This window comes from Uloborus diversus, chromosome 2, assembly GCF_026930045.1.
Source record: "Uloborus diversus isolate 005 chromosome 2, Udiv.v.3.1, whole genome shotgun sequence".
NCBI lineage: Eukaryota > Metazoa > Arthropoda > Arachnida > Araneae > Uloboridae > Uloborus > Uloborus diversus.
This window is the reverse complement of record NC_072732.1, coordinates 218,318,500-218,344,346: the sequence shown is the minus strand read 5'-3', so window position 1 is coordinate 218,344,346 and position 25,847 is coordinate 218,318,500. Positions and strand designations below refer to the sequence as shown.

At 33.6% G+C, this 25,847-nt stretch overlaps 1 protein-coding gene across 1 annotated transcript in view; it reads left to right on the top strand.

Annotated features, from left to right (window-relative positions):
* The window catches only part of LOC129216816 (protein Wnt-2b-like), a 30,871-nt gene extending 17,488 nt beyond the window's left edge, over positions 1-13,383 (top strand). Inside the window, exons 4-5 of the mRNA XM_054851033.1 lie at positions 2,677-2,935; positions 13,172-13,383. Of these exons, the coding sequence (XP_054707008.1) occupies positions 2,677-2,935; positions 13,172-13,383 (471 nt within the window). The remainder of the gene's footprint in view (positions 1-2,676; positions 2,936-13,171) is intronic.
* Positions 13,384-25,847: the final 12,464 nt, after the last annotated feature.

Genomic DNA, 25,847 nt, shown 5'->3' with positions numbered 1-25,847 from the left:
AAAAAAAAAAATGTATTGTTTCATTTTTTTTTGATTCATTCATTCATTTTTACTTACTCAAATATTTGATCAAAAATGATTTTATTAATAAAATAGAAAAAGTTCCATTGGAAAAAGACTGTTTTTCACTTTACCTCATAAAAAAATGAGAAAAAAGTTTGATTTTTTTTTTCTCTTTTTGAAAATTGTACAAATTAACAAATTCACTGCCAAGATTAAAAATTGTTTCAATGGAAGTCTTTTTTTAAATACAATGTTCTTTCTTCCTGTACTGAAAATTTCGAAACAATCTAATACCTCCTATCTAGTTATCTTCCATTTCATCTTTAGAATTTTTTTTTCAATATATATATATTTTTACTTCCTTTTACAAAAAAGGAAGTATTGTATTCGCGAAAAAAATTTCACTCAAAAATCGATCTTAATTTCCATTTTACTCACCTCCGAATGAATGTTGAGTTTTGTTTTTTTTTTTTTTTTTTCGACTCGACCACACGTGGATAATTGCCTAAAAACGTAGGCAGGCGAAATAACCATATTAACGATTCCCGAGTTAATATCGACGAATTTTCTCGTGACGTCTGTATGTACGTATGTATGTATGTATGTGCGTATGTGCTTATGTATGTCGCATAACTCAAGAACGGTAAGTCCTAGAAAGTTGAAATTCGGTACGTAGATTCCTAGTGAGGTCTAATTGTGCACCTCCCTTTTTGGTTGCATTCAGGTGTTTCTAAAATGGTCTTTTACCCCCATTTTGGAGGAAATCATTGTTAATTTCGATGTAAACTCAAGTGGTGTTATAATTTGGCGGATACTTGGCGATATACCGCCAGTCTTTTGGTCGCCAACTTGGCGACAAATTTGGCAATTTTTTTAAAAATCTGGTTTTAATTCGGCCACTGGTGATATTTAGAGAGCAAACTATTGAATCACATTAAAATTGCCAGTAATGTGGAAATGACATTAAATTGGAGTAAAAGGAAGTCATGTGATGTACACATCAGCTCGTTTTTATATAGAACTGATGATTATTATGCAGTTTTCACTTTGTTGGATATTTTACTCTCCTAGAATGAACTTCATACCCTAAATAATAACAAGTAATAATTTGACGCTTTGAGAAAAATCCTAGTTATATTTCTGGATACTATACACACACATATGGAGTTAAACTAGTAAAAGTATTTTTTGTCAAAATAACGATAAATTAAATGCTCGTAAATGCAGCAATGTATTATATAAATTACACAGTTAAATGCATGTCTGGCGCAAGCCCCAGTCTTTGCCACACTACAAGTGATGCATTAAACAAAAAACTGAGTACAGCGATTGAAATGTAGAAACATAAAAAATAAAATTGTAACACTGGTTTTTAAAAAATCAACTATTGTTTTGCGTTTGGACCTATTCACCAATGTTGGTAATCTATGATTACTAAAGTTGAATAACTTTTGGATTTCGATTATTTTATAGTTAAGTAATACGTTAAGCATTAGATCACTGACATAGGAAATTGGATAAACTTTCATTTTTTAAATATACCTTAAGGGGTTACAGTACCTCAAAAATGATGAAACGATCACAAAAAAAATTTATTGCTCTTTTCAAAACTAAAAACTATTCTGAACACAGGGGAAAAATTTCATTGCTTTAGTTCAAATATTTAAAAAGTTATGAGCTGTTTTAGGCTATGCTCGCTGTGGGTTCTTATGCAAAAGAAAAACTTTAAGTTGCTTTTTCTCGATGATGTTTTTTTTTTTTTTTTTCATGTCATTAGAATCCCTAAGGATTTTTTCTATTAAAGATACAGCTCTAAAGTAATACTTTTTGCAATTGAGATAACATATTTGACAAAACTGCATTGGATAAGGATTTTATAAATTACTCAAATGTTTAGAGCATGGTAAACCTTTAAAAACCATTTTTTTTTAAACTTTGATTTTTTACATAATTAATCACAGACAATTTTCTAATAAACTCATAAGCAAATGAATGCACAGATTTTTAGAGATGATTGTAATAACTCTTTAGCAAAAAACATTTTTTTAATTAGAGCAAAAATAAAAAAGCCTTAGGAATTTTAAAAACTTGAAATTTTCCTCAATTTTTTGAATTTTTAGTAAAAGTAGGCAATATTTTTAAATTTTGAAAATGAATTATTGATTACGAAATAAGTATGCATGTTATGGTTTCAAAGAAATATAAAATTTACTTAAATTTAGAAAAAAAAATGTTTGAAAGGTACTGCGACCCCTTAATCAGAAAAAAGAAGAGGAGGAAAACAAAGTATAAAACAGTAAGCTCAAAATATTTGCATCATAAAGTTTAACTTCAAACCTAAGAGTAAAACGGCATATGTTGCAAGAAATGACCTTGTGAATGTAGATAAAAGCTCAAATAAAAGTAAATAAAACAAGATGACAGTCGTTTCGGGTTGTTAAGCAAACCTCTTCATCAGTGCAAGAAACGAGTGAGCGGTTGGTTGCCTTTAAACTGGATATCTACTAATTTTCCTCACTTTTGCTTATACTTCCAGTTGACACATTTTAATTGTCACACTATTTCGTTAAAGTTTCTGATTGTTTTAAATGATTTACGTTTATTTCACTTCGCCATTATTTTTTATTCTTAAATTGTTCTGATCACGACAATGCCCGCATTCATTTCCCCCAGGCTGTTCAGCGCCATACGAAGAAGGAGTGCAAGTGCCACGGCGTGAGCGGCTCTTGCGTGTCCCGGACGTGCTGGTTGGCGCTGTCTGAATTCGATCGCGTGGGGCACTTCCTGAAGGGGCAATATGACGGGGCGGTGCAGGTCACCGTGGATCAGCAGGGGCGGCTGGTGTCAGCCCCGGATAGGAAGCCCTACAGCAAGGCAGATCTCGTCTACTACGAGCCGTCGCCGGATTACTGCACAGTCGATAAGACTGCAGGTGAGTCGAAATTCAAACTCTTTTAAAAGGTAAACTAGCTGCGTTGCCCGGCCTTGCCCGGTCTACCTTGAAAAAAAAACCCCATCGCGTCAAGTGAAGCATCTCCAATAACCAGGATTAAATGAAAGAAAAAAAAACATCATGCAAAATTTTCTCGCCAAATAATGACGACAGATACTAAAATACTTTTAAGAAATCAAAATAAAATGAGAAAGATGAATTTAAAAAGCGTAACCATGGAAACGCAAAAAAAAAAAATAAGTTTAAGAATTGAAAATGAGAAAGATGGAAATAAACAATGGATTCAAAAAGCGTTACCGTGGAAACGCAAAATAAAATGGTTAAAAAGTTGAATAGAGAACAGATTTTTGAACTCCGTTTAATTCGCTTGTAACTTTTTTTTCTAATGGAGATAGAGGGTTAAACTTAACGACATTAGGTCGAGTTAGGTATGGAGTAAAAAAGGTCGCTTTTTCCAAGGTCTTCAAAAAGAAAGCTGTGGGACAGTTCCTTCACTTTTTATTGATTTATTTAATGAAGAAAGTAGTGCCTAAATTTCAGCTAAGCCTTAAAAAATTCGTGCTAAAAACGCAAATAACTCCTGCCGTAATAAAGTTAGAGCATTGAAACAAATTGCGTAGAACGCGGAAAATTCCACTCTTTCTAACGATATGTAATATTAATATGTGCAAGTAATTTTTCTCCCCCATATTTGAAAATTTATGTGAAAATTGGAAATAATTTGGAATAAAAAAAGAACTATTCATCGAATTTTATTCGAACTGGTCTGCAAACCTTTTCAGGACTTAAAAGGAACAAACTGTGAAAATTTCAGCGACATCGGCCGGGTAGTTCTCGAGTTTTGCGAGTTCAAACACACAGACGCTTTTTGGGGACTTCATTTTGTCTCTACTATGTAGAGATAAATAAAATGGATAAAATGAATTCAAACCTATTATATTATTTACTGTCCACCTCTGGCAAGTTGAGTTCCGCTGCTCAACCGATAAAACGATTCCAGTTGTTGAAATAGGGGTGAGGAAAAACGGCTTAAGAACTTGCGGATTTAGTTTGCAGTGTTATTGCCCATTTGGCGAACAATATAATTCAGGTAAGAAGTAGCAAGCGGAACAGGATTTCCTCGCCATTAACAGGGTTGCAAAGATATAGTCTGGGCGCCAAATGCTCAAAAATAGGGTAACCTTGTTTTGAGGTATGAATAAAAAATTTTCAGTGTTTTTAAATGCTTATGTTGTGTAGATTTTATATCCGGTTGATGCCACTCTGTCAGATTTGAGCAATTTGAGTAATTCAAGATGGCGTCCAAGATGGCGCTCAAAAACGTGAAAATTTAGTTTTGGACCGATTTTATCATGTGATACATCTTTTTATATGTTTTTTAGGTCGAGGAATCAGAATACAACGTCATTTTTCGTGAAAAATGCATGTAAGCGTGTTGACTTAAAGCTTTATTGAGTCAAGTTGACAAAAATATATTGTAATGCTTTGAATAAGAAATCAAGAAACTATGTTTCAAATGTTAACATTAAGGATTAGTTTCTAAAGTTGCAGTTTAAAGGATAGTACTGAAGTTGATATAAAATAGATATATATGATATTGTTACCTGGAGCTCAAGGTTACTTAGTTGTAAAGTACAAATCAAGCTAAAATTCTTCTTCAGAGTCACTTTCATTTACAATGCGAGCAATATTGGTATTTGGATTGCAGCACCTTTCACCCTTCATGTAAGCATTGACACATTATACTACATGAAATATTATTTGCCCTACAGCTACATCTCATAGTTATGAAGGATTGTTTAGATCGACATGAATACTTCGTCATTGTTATAATGTAGTCTGGAGCAATTGGAGTATTTTGTGGAATAGCAATGGGAAAAAACTTTGTCGATTTCATCTTCTTGCCAACCAAATGATGTTGGATCTGGGTGAAGAAATAATGGACTGTTTGCAGATAACCACAAAATAGTTTGAAAGTGAACCCGTTTTACATTTTCGGCAAAGCAGTCCCTATTGGGTGGTAATGAAGCAATTGAAGAAGCTCATAGCTGTGCTTGACCAATTTTTTTTTTTTTTTTGCAAAAAGAAAAATTCTTACTTTTGTTATATCATTAGCACCTTCAACACCATAACAAAAGCAAACAATGCTGTGCATTCTTTAATTACCTCTGTCATACAACTCTCTTTATGGCCCAATTTTCGCAACTGTTTACCAGCCGGAAGACACTTCAGAACTATTTTCTTTTCTATCTTATAGAATGGAGTAACAGAATCACAGCCAGACAGGGCATGAGCAGCCGGTAAACTTAAAATTATATCCTTGTATTTTGAAACTGTTTCTTTGATGTCTACTGATGCCCCTTCCTGGTTTTAACGATATCATACAGACTTCATTTTTCATACCTAGTTCGTGGTAGAAGTATAACAGTAACACGAATACATCAGTGTCGTCACATATAACATGAACAGTTTAATTTTCTTTCATTTTGGTTTCAGATGCTAACTCTGCTAGATCATTACAATGTCTGCTGCTTCGTGTTTTGTTTTTAAATCAGTTCTCTGACTGAGATTGCCCCTATATACTTGAAATAGCTTAGTATTTTGTCCAGTAACAACCAAACGGTTCTTAAATGGGACATTACAAACATTTGTAGAAATGAAGTTACATAAAAGCTGTATATCAAGTGGCGCTTGGAGTCGTAATTGGACAGCGTTATATTTTGTGGGGGAGGTGGTATCTTTTCAGTTAGTACAAACTTCCTTGATACTTTCTTCCCGCGACTGGCTCTTGTTGCACTCTTGATGCTGTAGTCATAGTATCTGTCAAAAACCAGGTGGACATGAGCATCTTTCAACATTTCAGTGATTTTTTCAAGGAATTTTTTCAGTTAAACATACACAGACCCTCCTACAGGCCAATGCACAACCCACAGTAAAGCACAACCGTCAACGATTATTAGTGTCGGTGGCTTACTTCTTCTATTAGATTGCAACACTCATAATGTTCATTAAAGTAGACATACCAACAACTTCTCTCATGTTTCCATCGTCTTTAAACATAGATGGAGACACAGAAGAAAATTCGTATTTTAAGACATCTATCATTTTTATATCTCTGTTTGCTTGGAGAGCAATAATTTTGGAATAACAAAGAGAAGCGTCCATCTGTAACGCGGTTGAAATTTTGCTACTCTCTTTATTCTCATCCATGCGTATAGCAAATTTCATTTTTAACTGACATGAAATACACTTGGGAGACTTTCTTGAAAATTATGTACTGCTATGATAGCCATTTCATAAGCATTGTCCACATTAACTGATTTAGCTGCTACAATTTTTGCAGATACAATGTTTCCCAATCCTTGAGGATGCTCTTATGGATTTAAAGGCTGAATACACAATTTCAGTTTTCTCCTTAACTTCTCCTTATCTACAACATCACGACTGATTCTTCTGTTACTTTCTTCTTTGTGTAAAGGCAATTTGTCAGAACCCTTTTGTTCCCTCAAATCAACCCTTGAAAATCGGAAAGTAGAACAGTCTATGACTTTCCCCGTTTTTACAGTAACTCTCTTCTCATTATCTTAGAATCGATTTCAGACAATATATGTATAAATTTTGAATTCTGTAAAACGCAAAACATTCTCCATTGAGAATGAGGTTACAATTATCAAATATATTGAAGATGGCAGCAGTCAGTCGGAAACTATGCAAGGAAATACTGATTTGGTTATAGTAAACCATCTGTTTTAGTGGACTTACTGCTGGGAGCACACACGACCGTCGGAAGAGATGGGCGAGCGGGGCGATGCCCCCGGGCACTAAAATATGAGAAGAGGCCGTAAACTAAATTTTTGATGCATTGTAATTTAGTTTCTAAAATATTATTATCATTATTATTTTTTTTTAATCAAAAATAATTTTTAAATGCTCAAACATTAGATTTGCTTTTGTAAAATATACATACATTTAAGATTACTTGTTCAATTATGCTTAAAAATTAAGTTATGATAACGTTCGCTACTTTTCTATTACACGATTACAAGCCCTAAACAGCTTGTTAATGCGATTTTCGGGGTTTTAAAAGAAGGCCTTTAAATGTTCAACTTACTCTATAAAAAAGTGTTTTGCGGGGAGGGGGGGGGGGGTCGAAGAATATTTGCCCAGTCACATTCATTTTTTAGGACGTATTTCCCTGGGTACGCAGACGGTCCACTATAGCGGGTTCGACCGTATAATAATATATTAAAAGTTAATGTTGCTTCATAACAAAATTTTCAATGTTTTGGGCGCCATCTTGGATGCCATCTTGAATTACTCAAAATGCTCAACTCTGGCAAAGTGGCATCAATCGGATCTGAAATGTACATAACATAAGCTATCAAAAACAGTCAAAACATTTCATTCATACCTCGGAACAAGCTTTTCGAAATGGCACCCTGACTAATAGCCCAACTCTGCGCCTAACAATTCTCTTCTTTCTGATTGCTCTCCCTTGAAAGAAATGTACTTGCTCAAGGCCATAGCTTAACCCCTTAAGTAATTAGTTGATTTTTTTTTTGTAGTTTACTCTTTATATTCTGCTTATTATAATCTGTGAAATAATTTTTCGTTTTGAGATTGACAACACTGACATATAAGGATTGAGAGAAAGAGAGTGGCTCATTTTTCCAATCATGGATTTTCATCTGAAAAGCGAGGTTTTGTTCCTGACTTTTTTAAAAAATTATATAATCTTTAATTAATCGTTTCAAACGCTTATATTATGTTTTATAATTGTTTGTAGAATATTTTATAATGAAGTTTGTTTGGTATTTTATCGTTTTTGTATATGAAATATTGATTTCAAAAATATAAGTTTGGAATATTGAACGTGCCATAACTCTTTTAATTTTTCTCCCACAAACTCAAAATTGCGTCTATAAGATACCCTTTACCAAAGTACGCTGTGTACCAAATATCAACATTTTTGGTCAAATATTTCATAATTCCGACTGAAGGGGTTAACTTCTTAGAGGTGGACAGTAACTACCTTCATCCTCTGGATGCGCCGTAGAATTCGAATAAGATACGTAGAGGGACAATCGCCGGGAAAATTTTTAGAAAAAGTGAAGTGGAAATACGGCTAAAAGCAAATTAGCAAAATCAATCTTTTCTTTGAGCTTCTAGTGGGTGATGGTGACTGAGGTTCGACTGTTTTATCGAGGTAATATTAGGTACAAGAAGAGTTCTAGAAAACAAATATTTTTTCTCTGTTAATGTATGTTCTTGCTCTCTAAACATAAGTGGTGGATTCACACCCATTGAAACTGCGACAAACAGTTCTCGTGAATTCACAATACACATCATTGACTCTACATAGTTCAATCAACTCGCCCTCCTGCAGACTCATTGGTAATTTCCATTTTATTGTTAAATTTATTTTCATCCAAAGGATGGCGATCTGAGCTATGACGTCAGTTTGAACAGATAAATTCTCACTTTTCCTAGTCTAATATTCACAGTTACATTTTGGAGTAAGTTACCGCCCTAAAGCCAGGGCTAAGGCAGAAATACTTAAAATACACCGCCAGCTCAGTTATTCCATCCGAGGACTGCAGTTGCATGCTTTTTAGCACTCATCAGCCCGGAATAGGAATCACATGAGCTGGAAGAGAAAAATCTCATAAGGGAGCCAAGAGAGCCAAACAAACTGGTAGCTAATGCAGAATTGGCAAACCAGAGCAGAATTAGCAAAGCTTTGCCATCAATCTTTGAGTTGAACCGCACCATTGCTGCGGTCACTCATCTGGTTTGCTAATTCTGCATTAGCTACCAGTTTGTTTGGCTCTCTTGGCTCCCTTAAGAGATTTTTCGCCTCCAGCTCATGTGATTCCTTTTCCGGGCTGATGAGTGCTAAAAAGCACGAAACTGCAGTCCTCGGATGGAATAACTGAGCTGGCGGTGTATTTTAAGTATTGATAGTTACAGTCTGCTACTACAGGCGCACTATATCGCTGTCGCAATGTGTTCTTCACTATTGTAGTGAGCAAATGCTTGTTGTAAGTGGTGCCATGCAAATTTTAGCATTTACCTCCATCTCCAAGGAAAAATAAATTGTTACATATCAAGCAAAAAATGGCGTAATCACTCATGCTTTTTTTTTTCTTTAACTTAACTAAGATTAAAGACATATCTTTTTAGATATGTTTACCTTTTCGAATGTTAGCTTCGATGTTACCAGCAAAACAAGGATTTTTTTTAAAATAGGAATTTTTCCTGAGATTTCGCGTGTTTCGTTTTACTAGAGATATTACTCAAACTGCAATAAAACCATTTTTACGACACTTTAATGTCAAACAATACTAATAACTACATATTCAGGAGAAAAAACTACTTTTGATTTGAATCATTTAATGATACTTCTGTGAATAACAAGTGAATGCTTGGATATCTTGAATTTCAGTTCCAACTATCCGATTCTAAACAGAATTGCTTTTTCGAGTACTAAGAGTCACACTACGTAAAGACCAGTATTATGTTGATACTAATATCGTTTGACACTATTGTCAGACATTTTCTACACATCTTATATCGGTGCACTATAGACTGCTCTCTAATACTTACATGCCTAAATTCTGAGAATGTCTTATTCATATAAATAGATAATTGTTACCATTACATTGCCGTCTTTTAACAAATTCCAGTTTCGTACCAGTTAAAATGAACACTTAATAGGAATTACAAAGAGTACATTTTTCAGTACAAAGCGACAAAACTATGCAACAAGGATACTATTTTATAACTAATTCCAAAATGCTGTTTTCGAATGAAATAAAATCCTGTCACATCTAATCTCATATAAACTGCCTTGTATTAAATATTATACGCAATATCACGATTGTTGATGCACAACTTGTATTTTTTCGCAGCTGCGCTTATTGATGCACACTGAGTATTTATTGCAATTGCATTTGTTGTTGATGCACACTCTGTATTGTTTTTTGCAATTACGCTTGTTGTTCATGCACACTGAGTATTAATTGGAATTACATTTGTTGTGCATGCATACTGAGTATTTGTTGCAATTTCATTTGTTGTTGATGCACAATCTTTTTTTTTTTGCAATTATGCTTGTTGTTGATGCACACCCTGTATTTTCACAATTACGCTTGTTGTTGATGCATACTGAGTATCTATTGCCATTACGTTTGTTGTTGATCAGGGTTCGTACGCCCTTGAAAAACCTTGAAAAGTGCTTGAAAAAAAAAAGTTCATTTTCAAGTGCTTGAAAACCTTGAAAAAGTTTTAAAACCTTGAAAAAGTTTCTTAGTGCTTAAATTCTCTCAAAAATCAACGAATTGTGCTTAGAAGTTTTAAAAAAGTATTTCACCAATGCAATTTTCTAAACATGTGTTCAGTATGTAACATCGCGAAAATTGCTTCCGTGTTTGGGATTTCAATCCTTTTGCATCTTGTAAATATTTTGATGTTTTTTACAACCGAAAGATATTTTGACATATGGTACCTTAGATTAGTTTATTTTTTGTTTGATTTCATTAATTAACAGAGAAATTAATTTGGAAACCATGACAACATTGAACTTACTCGGGTTTCGCGGAAAATTGCTCTTGTGTTTGAAATTTCAATCTTTTTGCATCCTGCAAATATTTAAAGATTTTGGCTAATCAAATGTTAGTTTTGCATATGCTACCTTAGATTAGTACATTTTTTGTTTAATTTTAATAAAAAACAAATAAATTTATTTCATGGGAAACATGCCACGTCGAACAAACTCAGACTTTGCGAAAAATTGCTTCTCGTGTTTGAAATTTCAATCTTTTTGCATCTTGCAAATATTTAAATATATTCACTAATCAGATGTTATTTTCATATTTGCTACCGTAGATTAGTATATTTTATGTTTAATTTCAGTAAAATATAAGTTTATTTTATGGGAAACATGACAACATTGAACTTAATTCGCGAAAATTTGCTTCCCTTGTTTGAGATTTCAATCCGTTTGCATTTTGTAAATATTTTTATATTTTTGGCAATTAGTAGTTATTTTGACACTGCTACGTCAGATTAGCTTATTTTATTTTTTAATTTAATAACTAAAGAGTTAAAGAATTTATTACCTTGGTCTTGTTTAATTATTTGCTTATTTATTTTTGCAATTTTGAATGATTATCTTTACCTAATTTTTGGTCATTACCGGTTTTTTTTTTTTTTTTTAATTTAAATTTCAGCAGTTGAGCACCTAACAAATTAACTTAAAGTTTGTATTTTAAAGTACATCATTTTTTTATGTCTGCTAAAATAAATAAGGTGTATAACAGGGGTGGTTGTGTTATGATTATTCACTTGAAATCCAGTAGTGTTCGTTTTTATGCTTTTACCTCCCTATATCTCCAATTTTCCCCTTTTCCTCAAATGTTCAAAATTACTACTTTATTAAGGTTGTGGGTACTTGGAGCTTACTGAAAGAGGCTTTAATCAGCAAAGGGGTAGATAGCTTAAGGAGGGTCATTCATCTTCATTTGGATCTAATTGACCAGTACCAGCCTAGCTAGGCCCAGTGCCTGTTGCTGGTTATCAACAGGCACTGGGCATAATATTTCTATGCAGAATATTTTGACTTAATAAACTATTTTATGAATTATTTTATGCATAGCAAAAGCTATTGTTGTACATATGTATATTCAAGTAATAGGGGTCTTAGTTTTAAACATTATTCCCCCCCCCCCTTGCCCCATTTTGCTCTTTGAAACTTTCAGGTAATTTTTTATGAACTCACAAATCACCTGAATATTATTGCCTTTCTAAATTTAAATTCTAATTTCAACAATAACCCATTTTTTCCCAAAATAAAACTACTTTTGTCATAATATATGTCAACTTCTTGTGAATCTTTTCAATTTCGAAATATGGCTCTATAAATCTGAACTTGCACATTTATTGTCTATTGCAAGTTAATCAATGAAAGCTGCATAAGCTCAAGTTTGCATTCAGAGTATTTATCACTGCTTAAGCTGCTTTTGTATATTTTGAGGTGTAGAGACTGTACTGTGGACTTTTATAAACTTTTCTTAACTTCCAATTTTTTAAATTTACTCGAGGACAGTTGAAATGCCTTATTGGCTGAACAGCTTATAAATACATACGAATAATTGATTTGCATACTTATAAATGATTTGCAAACCTAATATTTTTAGAACTTAATAGTGCAAACTGAAATAATTTTCTGGGTAGTGTTTTTGTCCTAACCGCCCTTATATTGTAATAAACCACTGTATAGATATTGGAAATAAATGTTGAAACCTGGGGGGAGTGACTTCAAAAACTCCTCTCTGGCAATGCCATTGAACTTGGGTATTTTAGTTTCTTCCCATAAAAATTAAAAGCACTTATGAAAGGTTTTTTTTAAGTATTAATTTGTTGATTCTAGAAAATATACAAACCTCTGACTGCTACAACCTTTGAAAAACCTCAAAATTAAACCTCTTGGTATCTGCTTCTCTTTATGACCAAACTTTTCAAACATTTTAAGAAAAACTTTCAACGCAGTAGATTTTTCACCAAAGTGTCTCTCGTTGTAGAAAAAGCAATTTTGTTTTCCTATACTTTTTTGTATTATTGCCTTATTTCTATGTGTTTGTAGTAAATGAAATTTGCATACCATATACTATTTAGTACAAATTTATGATATTGCCTTGAAAACAAAATTTTTTACCTTGAAAAGTACTTGAAAAGTGCTTGAATTTTTTTCTGCCTAAAGGGTATGAACCCTGTTGATGCACACTGAGTATTATTTGAAATTACATTTGTTGTGGATGCATACTGAGTATTTGTTGCAATTTCATTTGTTGTTGATGCACAATCTGTATTTTTTTTTTTTGCAATTATGCTTGTTGTTGACGCACACCCTATATTTTTTCACAATTACGCTTGTTGTTGATGCATACTGAGTATTTATTGCCATTACATTTGTTGTTGATGCACACTGAGTATTATTTGAAATAACATTTGTTGTGGATGCATACTTAGTACGTGTTGCAATTTCATTTGTTGTTGGTGCACAATTTGTATTTTTTTTGCAATATATTTTTTCATAATTACGCTTGTTGTTGATGCATACTGAGTATTTATTGCCATTACATTTGTTGTTGATGCACAACCTGCATTTTTCTTGCAATTAAACTTCTGTCCTTTTAAAATTCTTCCCTTCTGCAGGCACCCTGGGAACTGCAGGCCGCGAATGCAAGAAAAATTCTCCTGGAACGGATGGTTGCGACCTCATGTGCTGCGGCCGAGGCTTCGACACCAAACGGATGGAGATCATCACAAAGTGTCGCTGCAAATTCCACTGGTGCTGCTACGTGCAATGCGACGAGTGTCGACAATGGAAGGACGTCCACACATGCAAGTCGCAGAACGGCTCCTGAAGGGATTGCGACACCTTTTCGTTTGTGCGAGACTTATTTTCCCCCCGGGGTTTCGAATCGACAGAAGCATCCAAATTATTTCAGTCCCTTCCTGAGTGTCCCACACGAACAGTGTCGTGGAATCATCGAACGCCATAGTTGGCACGTCGTGTCGTTTTGTTTTCATTCTCATTGAAGCGAACGTTGCTTACTTAATTGGATGCTGCCTGCAATGAATGGCTGAGCCATGTCGATGCGTCCTCTACGGGTGGAAAATTGCATTTCTTCATTGAGATGATATTGCCGACTCATTACGAGTCACATGTCATGCGTATATGTTTTTTCATGTTTATAATGGTGCTATCCATGTCTGCAATTATTCATTTTTTATGTTAAGAAGTTTAATTTATTTAACAGAGTGACTGATGCGCGTTCTATACGTACATTCTTTTATAAAGAATACACCATAAACTAGGCCATTGACATTCAATAAATGTTTCGTGGATGGTGCCAAAAGAAATATGATGTCCGATTACTGAACGTATTACAAAAATGTTCATTTCCTTTCGGCAAATATGTTGGGAATAGAATTAAAGCGATATAATGAAGAATATCTGGATGTATTTATCACTCAAAGGTTCATGCACCGTGAGTAAATATGTCGTGAATGAACTAAAGTGACATGCCTAATTTCCGATCGTATTACAAAAAAGTTAATGTTAAAAAGTTAAAATAAATGTGTTGTGAATGAAATGGACCAAATTGATTAGACCCATTCATTTCTTTGGATACTACCGTTGAAGTACGACGAATATGTGTTCGCGTTTTGGTGCACTGTGTACTTCCCAGGATGTGCATCTTGATGGCCGGCCCATTCTGCAAACGTTGGACGTTCTAACTCCCCTTCTTTTGCCCCTGCATTACAATCGGACAAAATCAGATTCATCCAACCTGCAAGACCAATCCAAATGAAGATTTTCAGCATCTAATTTCAGTGAACTGGATAAAAGAAATATCCGCACAATGTGACTGTTGAAATTAGTAACACAGAATCAAAACAATTCCATTCAAAATGAGAAATAAATCCCTTTTCTCTGAGAAATAAAGAATCTTTATTGTTAAAATGAATTATCAGTGACTCATTAAAAAACATTGTGTGAGCGATCATTGTAGTTAACTTAAGTAATACCATATTTGTTTATTTATCCAAGATTGAGCTGAAATAAAATTTTATTTTTGTTTAGAAATAATTTACGGAACTTACGGCAAGAGATAATAAATAGCAAAATACATTTCTGGAAAATGTGCAAGAAATAACTCGTTGCACAGAGATTTTGCATTGTATACTCTGTTTTCAACTTGACCCTTTCTAATAATGAAGGTAATCTACGTACTGGCTGATTGATTAACTTTTAACGTTTGTTGTGCTAGCTATGCTGTTTCATTATCTTTCACCAAGTGGTATTTTTATAAGGTATACATGCTCTTTGGTTCGTTAATTTCCGAATCTCTACGGTAAGTTATATTCGAGCCTTTTATATGAGAGGTACTCTGTACCTTTTTAAAGTATTGCTAACTTATAAGTTATTCTATTGCATTGCATTTTTTACAAATATTTTTTATGTGGCCACATATGTTTAAGATCTGCAAATCAACTCGATAGCTTCGTATAAGGGTTTATTTCAGCAAAAAAATTCCAAATTGAAGAAGTTTTATGTTCTTTGTACACTGTAAAAAAAATCCGTAAAATTTACAGAAAAAAACTGTCAGCCAGGACGCCAGTTTTCTTCCGTTTATTTTACAGAAATCTTCCGTATTTTTATTATTTATTCAAGCTGATTTATTATTTTATGAAGATTAAAAAATGATACTATACTTTCATAAATCCATTTCAATATTTACTATACTACTACGAAATACATGTATACAAAGGTAAATTTCCGAATATGCCTCTGTAACAGATGACAAAAAAACATAATAATAAAATATTGATTAGGATGCAATGAAATGGAAGTTGCAAACGATTTAAGACTTACTCGCTTTAAATAAATATAAGATCAAAAACTCGAGCACGAGAACCAAAATCCAAACACGCGCTCGAAATTTCGAAGATTCGAAGTAAAACAAAGTATAACCGGTTACAGATTCAAAAAAACAGAGAAATCCTGTATTTTATTACGAACAGTTTTTTTCTGTAAAAAATACGGATAACTTCTTCAAAATTTACAGTTTTTTTTTACAGTGTACCTAATGCATTTTACCTTTTTGGCACTTTTTTATGATTTCCCCCTTTAAAACCATTGTTTGGCGCGACCTATTAAAACACTTCCGTCATGAAAATAGAACTAAGCACGGGTGCAGAATATGTCCGCTCCGGCGATCTAGGATCGGGAGAATTTTGAACTATCTGGAAAAAAATTTGCAGATTCATTTTTTTTTTTTTTTTAATTTTTAATTTTCCGATTTTTTCCGCAAGTGTCTTTTGAATGCATTTTCCTTTGCATCACCACTCTTTATATTTTCACTAACTATTTGATAATAAATATTATATAGGAGACTTTAATTAAAACACATGTATTCACTTAATTTACTTTTTAGATATCTAGTTCAACATGTTACCAGTTCATTCTATTAGTTTTAAAGATGCAATAACTTTTTTTTTTTTTCAAAATTATCTGTACCTAAAGTAATAGGAATGAATTGTTTTCTGAAACATAAAACATATTGTTAAACATTTTGGAAAATTTTCATGTACATTGGGGGAAATGTTGGCAGTAAAAACATTTTCTGCACCCCTGGAACTAACTACAGAACAAACGGTGACTACCTACAAAATAATTAAGCTAACGTACTTTAATACTTTAATTGTTTTCATATGCTTTAAATTATTCACTGGAACTATTAAAAAAGAAAACAGGAAAGTAGCCCTATAAGTAACAACTGAGAATCAAGCCGCGTACTATTAAACCACGTAAATATTCTTCACCAGTACTTGAAGTAAAATAGAACCGGGTTTATCCAGATCTCTGGATCACATTTGAAGGGGGTCAAAAAATAATACTCACTTAAATAATACCTCTAAATTACAATAGGAAGAGCAGAACTATAAGTACGTCAGATATTCGCTCTTTATATTTTGATTTAATGTACAACTCCAGCATAAGTGGTGCTATAAATGATTGTAGTCATCTAATAAACAATATGACGTATTCGGAGCGTCAATCCAACACCACTGCAGCTGGATTACAGACGATCAAGTGTTTGCCAGGTAACAATCCTGTGAAATTTTGTTACAAAGCATTAGTTTTTGCTGCAATAAAAGAAAAAATCTGTTTATTTACGAATGTGTGTTACTGATTGCCAATACAATACGGGCTTTCGTTTATTCGGATTGCTTTTGGTGCAAGTTAGTCCAGATAAATTAGTGTCAACAAAACTAAATCAATGAAAGGCAATTTTGTTTTTCTCCCGAATAAGTAGTATGACACTAAAATACATTATTTTTCATGCCAACCTTTGTCACTCAACTTCAATTCCATCTGCATACACCTTTGATTAGAACTCTGTGCTATTCTGTATGCCTTCGAAATATGCGGTGACTTTGATGTTCCGACATCCCTCAATCCATTTCGGTCACCTTAATCAAACATCCCGGAGGTTTACAAATCATCAGCTTCTTGGAAATGAGCTGTGCGGATTTATGAGCGTAATAAAAATCTCAAGTCACAAGGGCGAACGAGTATCATTCCAGTTTGGGTGAAAAGTGGACATAGCCCTTAGCTGTATGATCATGCTCGACTTTGATTATCGAACTTGGGGGGGGGGGGGGGGGGGGTTACCTGAAAAACATGTACCAGGTACGGAGCGGTACCGAATGATGTGTGAATAACCACTTCAACTCCCCCCCCCCCCCAATTAGCAAGTCGGTGCTAGCTGTAATTTGCTCCTTGGCCCGAAGTCAGGCTACGAAACGTGCTTAGACGATTCGTCCATTTTTCACAAAGTGAAGTTCTTTTCTTTTTGGAGCACAGACAGAAGCAATTGCCAATTCGCCAGTGCACTGGTGATAGCAAATCTTGGGTGCAAGCAGTCTCATCATTTGGGGGGGGGGGGAGGGGACGAGAAGAAGATTGACAACCCTTGTTCTGAGAAATCAATGTATTTCCATAAATCGCACTCCGGCAAAAAAGTGATACAACTCCAAAAAAAAAAAAAAAAAAACCAGCAACGGAGAAAAGCAGAGTTATTTGCAACACATTCTAAAACTGAAAACTTATTTATTTAAAAAAAAATGTTTTTTTTTTCCCCAATGATTTTTGTGATTTTTGTATTCCTATTGGAAGAGTTTTTACGGGACGGGGGGGGGGGGGTGTCAAGCTTCCTCATAGTTTCTAAAAATTTCACTATCTTCAGAAAATCATACTTGAATCCAATATCACCCCTGAACAGAAGTGTTAAGCGATTTGGTCTCAAATATATATTACAATGTACTCAAAACATTTATAATGTGATATATTTACTGGTAAGTCTTTGTTGTCTAAATTAATAGTGCGTACTGAAAGTTCAAAAATTTTTCTTCCAAATTATGAAATTTTCGTGATGAGTCACTATTGATTCTGTTATTTACGCGACCAGGCACCAGTTATGTAATTCTAACATTGTGGGAATTAGTGATAAGATAGAGCATTAAATTTAGATTTTAAATTAATAGCTGGTGATTTTTTGTCAAATTTTTAGCTGTGCCACTTTTTTTGCCGGTGTGCGATATGAGGGTGTGGTTTTTATTGATTTTCAATAAAATATGCATTGAGTAAAAACCCTTTGACCCCCCCCCCCCCGCCCTGGAAAAATTATGTCTGGCCTGGCCTGGCCTGGCCTGGCCGGGTATAAGAATTTTCCCAAAAAACAAGCAATAGCTTGACGCCTATTAAAATTGAGGCACATACGATGTTCATAAATTAAGACTATGATCCACTTTGTAGAAGCAGTTGCTCTGGCTATAACTATTTCTTATAGTCGAACTACTATGAGAAAAATTTCGATATGGACCTTGCATTTCCGTCTTGGATAATGGTAAACTAGTAGGAAAGTAAATGTGCCATTATGAATTTGAGTGTAACATCTGGTGGTATAAAAGATAAGGAAACACAATTGAAATTTTGCCCTTAGAATTTTATTAACGAAACTAATACGTTTACCGTTTCAAAGAAAGGTAATTGAAAAATTCTTTTCTGAAAAAAGCAGTGTTTTAATTTGACCGAACATGAAGGTAACAAATTACTTTAATGCTAAAATAGTGTGACATAAAAACAGTAAAATAATGAATTTAAATTATATTGAAGACTTGCGTATGAATAGTTGTGTTAATAAGCTCATTGAAAACAAACCAAAAAAAGAGGCTACTTTAAAAGTTGCCTAAGATTGTTTTATTCTTTAAACAACAGCGCATAGTTTTAGTTATATTTCAAAATCATTTTGATTCAAGATATAAAACGTTTGCTACTGCATGTAGAACAACTTCATATTTACTGTGAGGTGCTAAAATGTTTCTTATTTATAATGCTGAAATTACTTAAATTTAGTGAAACCGCAGATGCCTGATGACGGGATCGAATGGGGAACAGTAAAAAAAGGAGAACGGGGGGGGGGGGGGGGAGGGGGTTGTTGCCTTAAATGATATTTTTGCAGGGGAGCAAGTTTTGTTCCTCGCAATACAAACTTGCGTTGCATTATAATTAAAATTGCATCTAAAGTGTCTGACTCAAAATAAATAAATAAATAAATAAAAATAAAATAATAATAATAATAAGAGAGGACCTTTATCAATGTGAAACTTAAGTTCTCTCACCCAGGCGTTATTCCAGACACGGCTCAGAGCCCCTCCTCCCCCTTCTTTGATATCTTTTAAATGAGTATACCTCTATTTTGGGTTTATAGGTTTGTAAATATCGAGTACGGAAATATACTCAAATATTTATGTCCTTCGGCGATCCGTTACAGAGTGGTTCCATTGTACCAGGTGTCAGCATTTCCAAAACGGAAGGGAATCTCAACATTTAGGAGACTGCATTCGAGTTCACTAAGTATCCCTCAGTCAGTCGATTTCCGATTTCCGCGGGAAAGCAAAAGTTAAACCTCTCAAAAAAGCACCTTTGTCCGCGAAGTGTTTCCACGACTCGGAATGCCGTCCTCACTGACATTTTCGCTTTAGTGGATGAGGATTTCTCGTTGAAATCCGATTCCTGAGGATCATTAAAAAAGCGGAGCTTCTGTGAAAGCGACGCTATAAAGAAACCAATCGCAGACAAAAAGCAAGAGGAAAGAAAAAAAACTTTCTCGAGCAAAAAAAGAAAGCTTTTCCAGAGTTGCACAAACCGAGGGATCGGCCGAAAGCCAGATGTCCTCTGTGGGCGCCGACACAAAAGGTGTCCCGCAAAGGTCCCCTATTGTCGGTCCCACTTTGATGCCTAATGCCCACCAATTATACGACTGCGGCCTAATGGGCCCTTTGTGATCTGGATGGGTCCCATTCAGCTAAATAAAGAAGATCTAGCAGATAGGCGGCAGTTTGGTTTGCAGCTCGCCAAGACCAAATCAAGTGGTTTACCTGGAAATAATAACCCCGAGCAGCCCCTCGTTGAATGATGGTGGAAGGGAAGAATTTTAAATTCTCCGATTGCCAAACCCGAGGCCGATCCATTGCCGAGTCCATGAGACACTTTGTTTGAAATATAGATTTACGATGGGCTGTTACTCGGAACGGCAGCTTCAGGTTCTTCCAGAAATTATGCCAAATCTATTGCCGAGCGAGGCGCTAATTTTCTTGTTCTAGAACTACTTTTTTGCTACAGACAGAGCAGAAGCTCATAAATGAAGTGGTGGGGATGTTGATGGCAAAAGAAACAAAATAGAAATCAAAGCTCTTCCCGAAATTCCAATATGGTATTGTGATCAGGGGTTGCAAGAAATTGATTACTTTAACAAATTCCTGTTCCAGTACATAATTTTCATACATTGTATGAAATTTGTAAAAAAACACAAGCAATATAGAAACGATTCCTCTACATTAACCTCACGATAGAGGTAATTGAGCTCACTTCCAGGTCTTAAATGTACGATAGCGAAACTTACTACGGCGGAACCCTGAATTTACGTATTCCGCCGGGCTAGTGATGAAAAACGCACCGAGCAGGAAAACGTAAAAACGGGGTGGAGATAAAAATCTAAGCATATTGTTTTAAAATTGAGTTTCTCCATGGGCGAAGAGAAAGAGTTATTTATTTATTTGTTTATTTATTTATTTTGTATACAATTTCATTTATAGCTCATTCTATAATAGGAATTTGTTAAAAATTTGCTTCTTGGTTTGCATTTGCAAATAAAATTGTTTCAGATTTTTTTATGCTTTGACAATAAGACAGAAGAGAAAGAATACAAGAGCGGTCCGGTTTTGCAATCCCTGCTCATGAAGAATGATTAAAAAAAAAATTAAATGCGTAACTAGATCAGCACAGTTGAAATTACTGTGCACTATACAATCTGCTCAAAAATAAGTTTTTGTCATGGCTGTTGAATTTTGTCGGCCTGTACTGAAAGAACAAAATAAACATTTTTATGGGCACTGGTAACAGACTTGATTTGGGTGTTCGCTCTCCTCGGCACACATTATGTATTGAGCCATTTCGGGTCATGCAAAACCTGTCACATGACCATCAACGATTAAAAAAAATATATACATATAGTAGTTATTAAAAGAGATACATGGAATATCTCAAAGGGATTTGCAAGATTCTTTTTTCGCTCCAGTTAGAGCCTATTAACACTATGCACAAAATCAGCCATTTTGAAAAAAAAAATCGTCAAAATACTCGATTTGAAATGGACACTCTATTTTAAAATTATTTAACTGATTTGAATTATTCTTTTTTTCTTCAAACCAATAAGGAACTATATATCATCTAGACATCATTTCGAAAACATAGTTTTATTGACAAAGACCAAAACATTTTTGGTGTTAAAAAAAAAAAAAAAAAAAGTCTTTTCACCGATTTTATTATTTTTTCCCCCATTAATAATATTTTTTACAGAACAGAGGTGGAAATCTTTATCGTTTATATGGCAGTTTTATGGCAAATTGTAACATTGCAATAGGCATTTTTACACTTTACATTTATAGAAAATCATAAGGGAACAAGAGTTTATCCTTAAGATTTTCTCGTCTCACTAAAAAAAAAAAAAAAACTAAAAGCTTGAGCTTCTGACTACAAGCTTTGGTGTGGCTATGACGTATCTCTCTCTTTTATTAATTTCATACCCCATGAAGCAAAATGTCATTTTCCTTAAATTCTTTAATTTTTCATTCCAAAATAATAATTAACCATAGATTACTCATTTTCTATTCCCACCCCCCTTTTCTTTTCTTTTTTTTTTTTTAAAGAACTAAATGCTATTGTCACACTCTGACGAGGCAAATTCGATAAGAGAAAGATTTATTTTTCATTAACTCCCTAGAGCAAAATTAAAGTAGTATACAATGTGCGGTGAACAGTGAGTGCATAAAAAAAATCGTTCGAAACTTCAGCTATAAAAAAAATATTTTTCGCAACAAAAATTACTGCTAAATCGAACAAAAAAAAAATTAATAAAATGAAATAAATAAAAAATTGCACAAGAAAAGACTGCACAAAAGCAGGTTTGAGTGTACTACTAAATTTATAACTATTTTTACAAGTTACTTTGATTTCTCAACATTTTTGCGAAGCGCTTTTTTTAACCCAAAGTCAATGCATTCGTTTCTATCCAGGTAAAATCCTGCTCTTAATAGGTTTTGTCTGCTCTGCGCAGATTTTTGTGAGTTGAAATTTTTAACTTACTAAGCACTCAAAAACAGGCCAAAGCGAACCGAGTGGCGAAATCCTGCTAAACGGGCAGCCATATTGTTAATGCAACGATGTTCGTTCAATTAACTCAGTTTCTAGTTCAATTCACGGTTTTTGCGTTGAATGCCTGTTGAACCGCAATATCTACCACAAAAGCTGAGTAAATATTCGTATCTGCTTTCTGTAAAGGCTTGAAATTCAGTTGGTAACGCCGCTGGGTTTCAAAACTTCGATCGTACTGGTAAGGTAAGTACTTCGTTGCTTTTATAATTCTGTTTTAAAGATTTCCCTTGTTTTATGTATGAAAACTAATTCCTGTCATTGTCTGCGTCTAAAATGCAGCTTCTATAATGGAGTTATAAACTGTGTTTGCTTGATTTAGCTCATGTCCACACAAGATTGGCATTGTTTGATGAATAATATCGCAACCCGGCACAGAAAGTGACACAACTTAAAATTTTGGGAAAACCTACTAACTATTGATTTAAAATTTAACGTGTTCTTTCTTGCCTTAAAACTCGCACAAACTTACATTCCTGGTGCGTTGTGCCGTAAAAACGATTTATAGCCTATAGTGACAGACACAACCTTAATATTTCGTAATTTAGAAGAAACATTTTCGAACTTTAAGTATGCATTAATAATTTAGACAACGAAAACTTACCATTAAGTACCATAGAATAAACTTTTTACACGTACTGTAATATTTAAGGTTAAATCACTCAAAACTGCTGTTCCAAAAACCTTGATTGTCTCCGTTTTTGAATTGTGTCGCTTTCTTTGCCGGGGTGTGATATAGTAAGTTCGGCATTGGTCATGTCTTTTCAGGATTACATACTTTGTTATATTTGATATGGTTTATTATGAGAACAGTAGGTCAGTTTCTAACTTTCTATGCATAATTAACCAACCAATATGTAGTCATACCGACTGTTTGTCTTTATTTCAGAATGTAAAAACGTCAAATTCATAAGTTGTTTTAAAGGTTCTAGAAGTGAAATAACTTTAGCTAAAAGTTCTATGAGATATGGTCTAAACTGAAGTTTGTTGCTAAAGCAGCCTATACGAAAAAAACCTCAGTTTTGAAATTAAGGGGGTCCGGGGCACTAAAATCGTCAAATTTTGCAATTTTTTTATCATGTGAAAAATTACTCCGTTTTTTTCTGCTTAAAAGGACGTTTGAATCTTGTTTCTATCTTAAATAGAACGAAAGATATAATTATTTTTGTTGCATGCACCTAACTAATGTGTAATTAACTTTAAAATTTTAAACGCGTTTCTCTCCTTGATGCATTTTTTCCCGATTTCTTGCATTTAAACTCTTATAAGTCAGGAACCGATAAAGATAAAGTAATGAAACTTGGAGCATATCTTTTTCAAACAGTTTACTTTAATTTTTATTCGGCGAATTTGAAAAAAACGTTTAGTGCAAAAATTATGATTTTTTTTTAAAAGTATCTTCGAATTTTTCGAAATTTTTCTTCAAATATTTTTTATTTTTTATTGAATCAATATTTTTAAAATCGCCGAATAAAAATTAAAGCTTAGTTATGTCATATGTGTGCGTAATTTATTTTAAAAAAAATTGAAAATTGATGAAGAATATTTTGAGTTATAGCAATTTAAAGCAACCCCATTTATTAAAAAAACTAATTAAATTTAAATAAAAAATTTTCTTTTTTTCATATTTATGTTATGATTTTGCTTATTAAATAAATGAAACCAAGCACGTACAGATAGTCTTTAGATTAAAAAAAAAAAAAACATATTTTATCGGATCTTTTGGATTCGCGCGTTCACACCAACACTTATTTGAATTTTCCGAACACCCTCAGAAGTTTCCTCCCGAGCTACGGGCCCTTATCAATATAAAAAATTATCAACAGTCATGTGAATTGTATGTTGCATTCAAATGTATTTATGTAAAGGAATTTACGTAAAGGAAAGTGGTAAAGTAAGACAAAACAACGTTAGATGAAGCACAAATTTGCAAATTACAGCAGACACGTGTTTCGGCGTCCGAAAAAGCTTTTTCGGATGTCTTTTCATCCATAAGCTCATTATTTTTTGCATTGAAAAAGGCGTTCCCTGTAACACCGAAGCACGTGTCTGCTGTAATTTGCAAATTTGTGCTTCATCTAACGTTGTTTTGTCTTACTTTACTGTTCAGCACAAAGGTATTTATTTATCTTAGAACAGTGGTGCTCAACCTACGGCCTGGTCATATAATCAATTCGACATTGGTTGTGTTTTTCAGTACTACATAATTAAGTTATATTTGATATGGTTTACTATGAGAACTGAAGGTCAGGTTTCGAATTTTCTATGCATAATTAACCAACCAATATTGAGTCATGCCCACTGTTTGTAGTTCAAGTTTTATTTTAGACCGTAAAAATGCCAAATTCAAGAACTGTTTTAAAGACTCCAAAAGTGAAATAACTTTAACTAAACATTTAATGAGATATCACACCTCAGCGAGGAAAAGTGGCCAACTTAAAATGCCAGCATTGAAGAAAATCAAGGTTTTACGCAATAGTTGTTTTGAGCGATTTATTCTGAAATATTACAATACCAGCAAAACAAAACTACAATGTGATGTTTTCAGGTTAGTTTTTGCTGTTAAATTTACTATGCATCATTAAAGTTCAAAAATATCTTTTCAAACAGGGTTCGTACGCTCCTTCAAAACTCCTCCAATACTCCTTCATTTAGGAAAAATTTTTGAAGGGTCCTTCAAACTCCTTCATTTTGGTTTTAACTCCTTCAAAACTCTTTCTTTTTCAGATCAAGACTACATAATCGTTCTTTATGACAGTAATTTAAAATACTTCGATCGACAACCTAACTTCGTCACAGGGGCGAGGGTATAAGAACAATTTTAATGTAGTAATTTGATACATTTTTTTCATGAAGGTGTGATTTACAAATTTGTTATAGAAGTCATAAAAGTTGAGTGTGAATATATTATTAGATGACTAAGACATTTCATAAGTGAATTAAATGATGCTTGGCTATTTTGTCAAGTATTATGATTATTGCTTTTAACTCCCGCCACACTCTGATCACTTTCAAATAAAAATAATACCATACTTTTTGTTTCGATCTCAGCTATGAAATAGTAAAAGAAATGTATCCATTGAGCAAGTAAGGGCCCGTAGCTCGGGAGGAAACTTCTGAGGGTGTTCGGAAAATTCAAATAAGTGTTGGTGTGAACGCGCGAATCCAAAAGATCCCATAAAATATGTTTTTTTTTTAATCTAAAGACTATCTGTACGTGCTTGGTTCCTTCTAAAAAGTATGAAATAAAATAAGAATATTATTTCCGGGTTACAACGCCCAATAACTGCAATTAATCTTAAAATCTTCATATTAAGGTTAAGGGGTCACAGTACCTTTCAAACATTTTTCTTAAATTTAAGTAAATTTTATGTTTCTTTGAAACCATAGCATGCATACTTATTATGTAATCAATAATTTATTTTCAAAATTTAAAAATACTGCCTATTTTTTTTTTCAAAAATTCAAAAAATTGAGGAAAATTTCAATTTTTTAAAATCCATTAGGCTTTTTTATTTTTGCATTAATTTAAAAATTTTTTTTGCT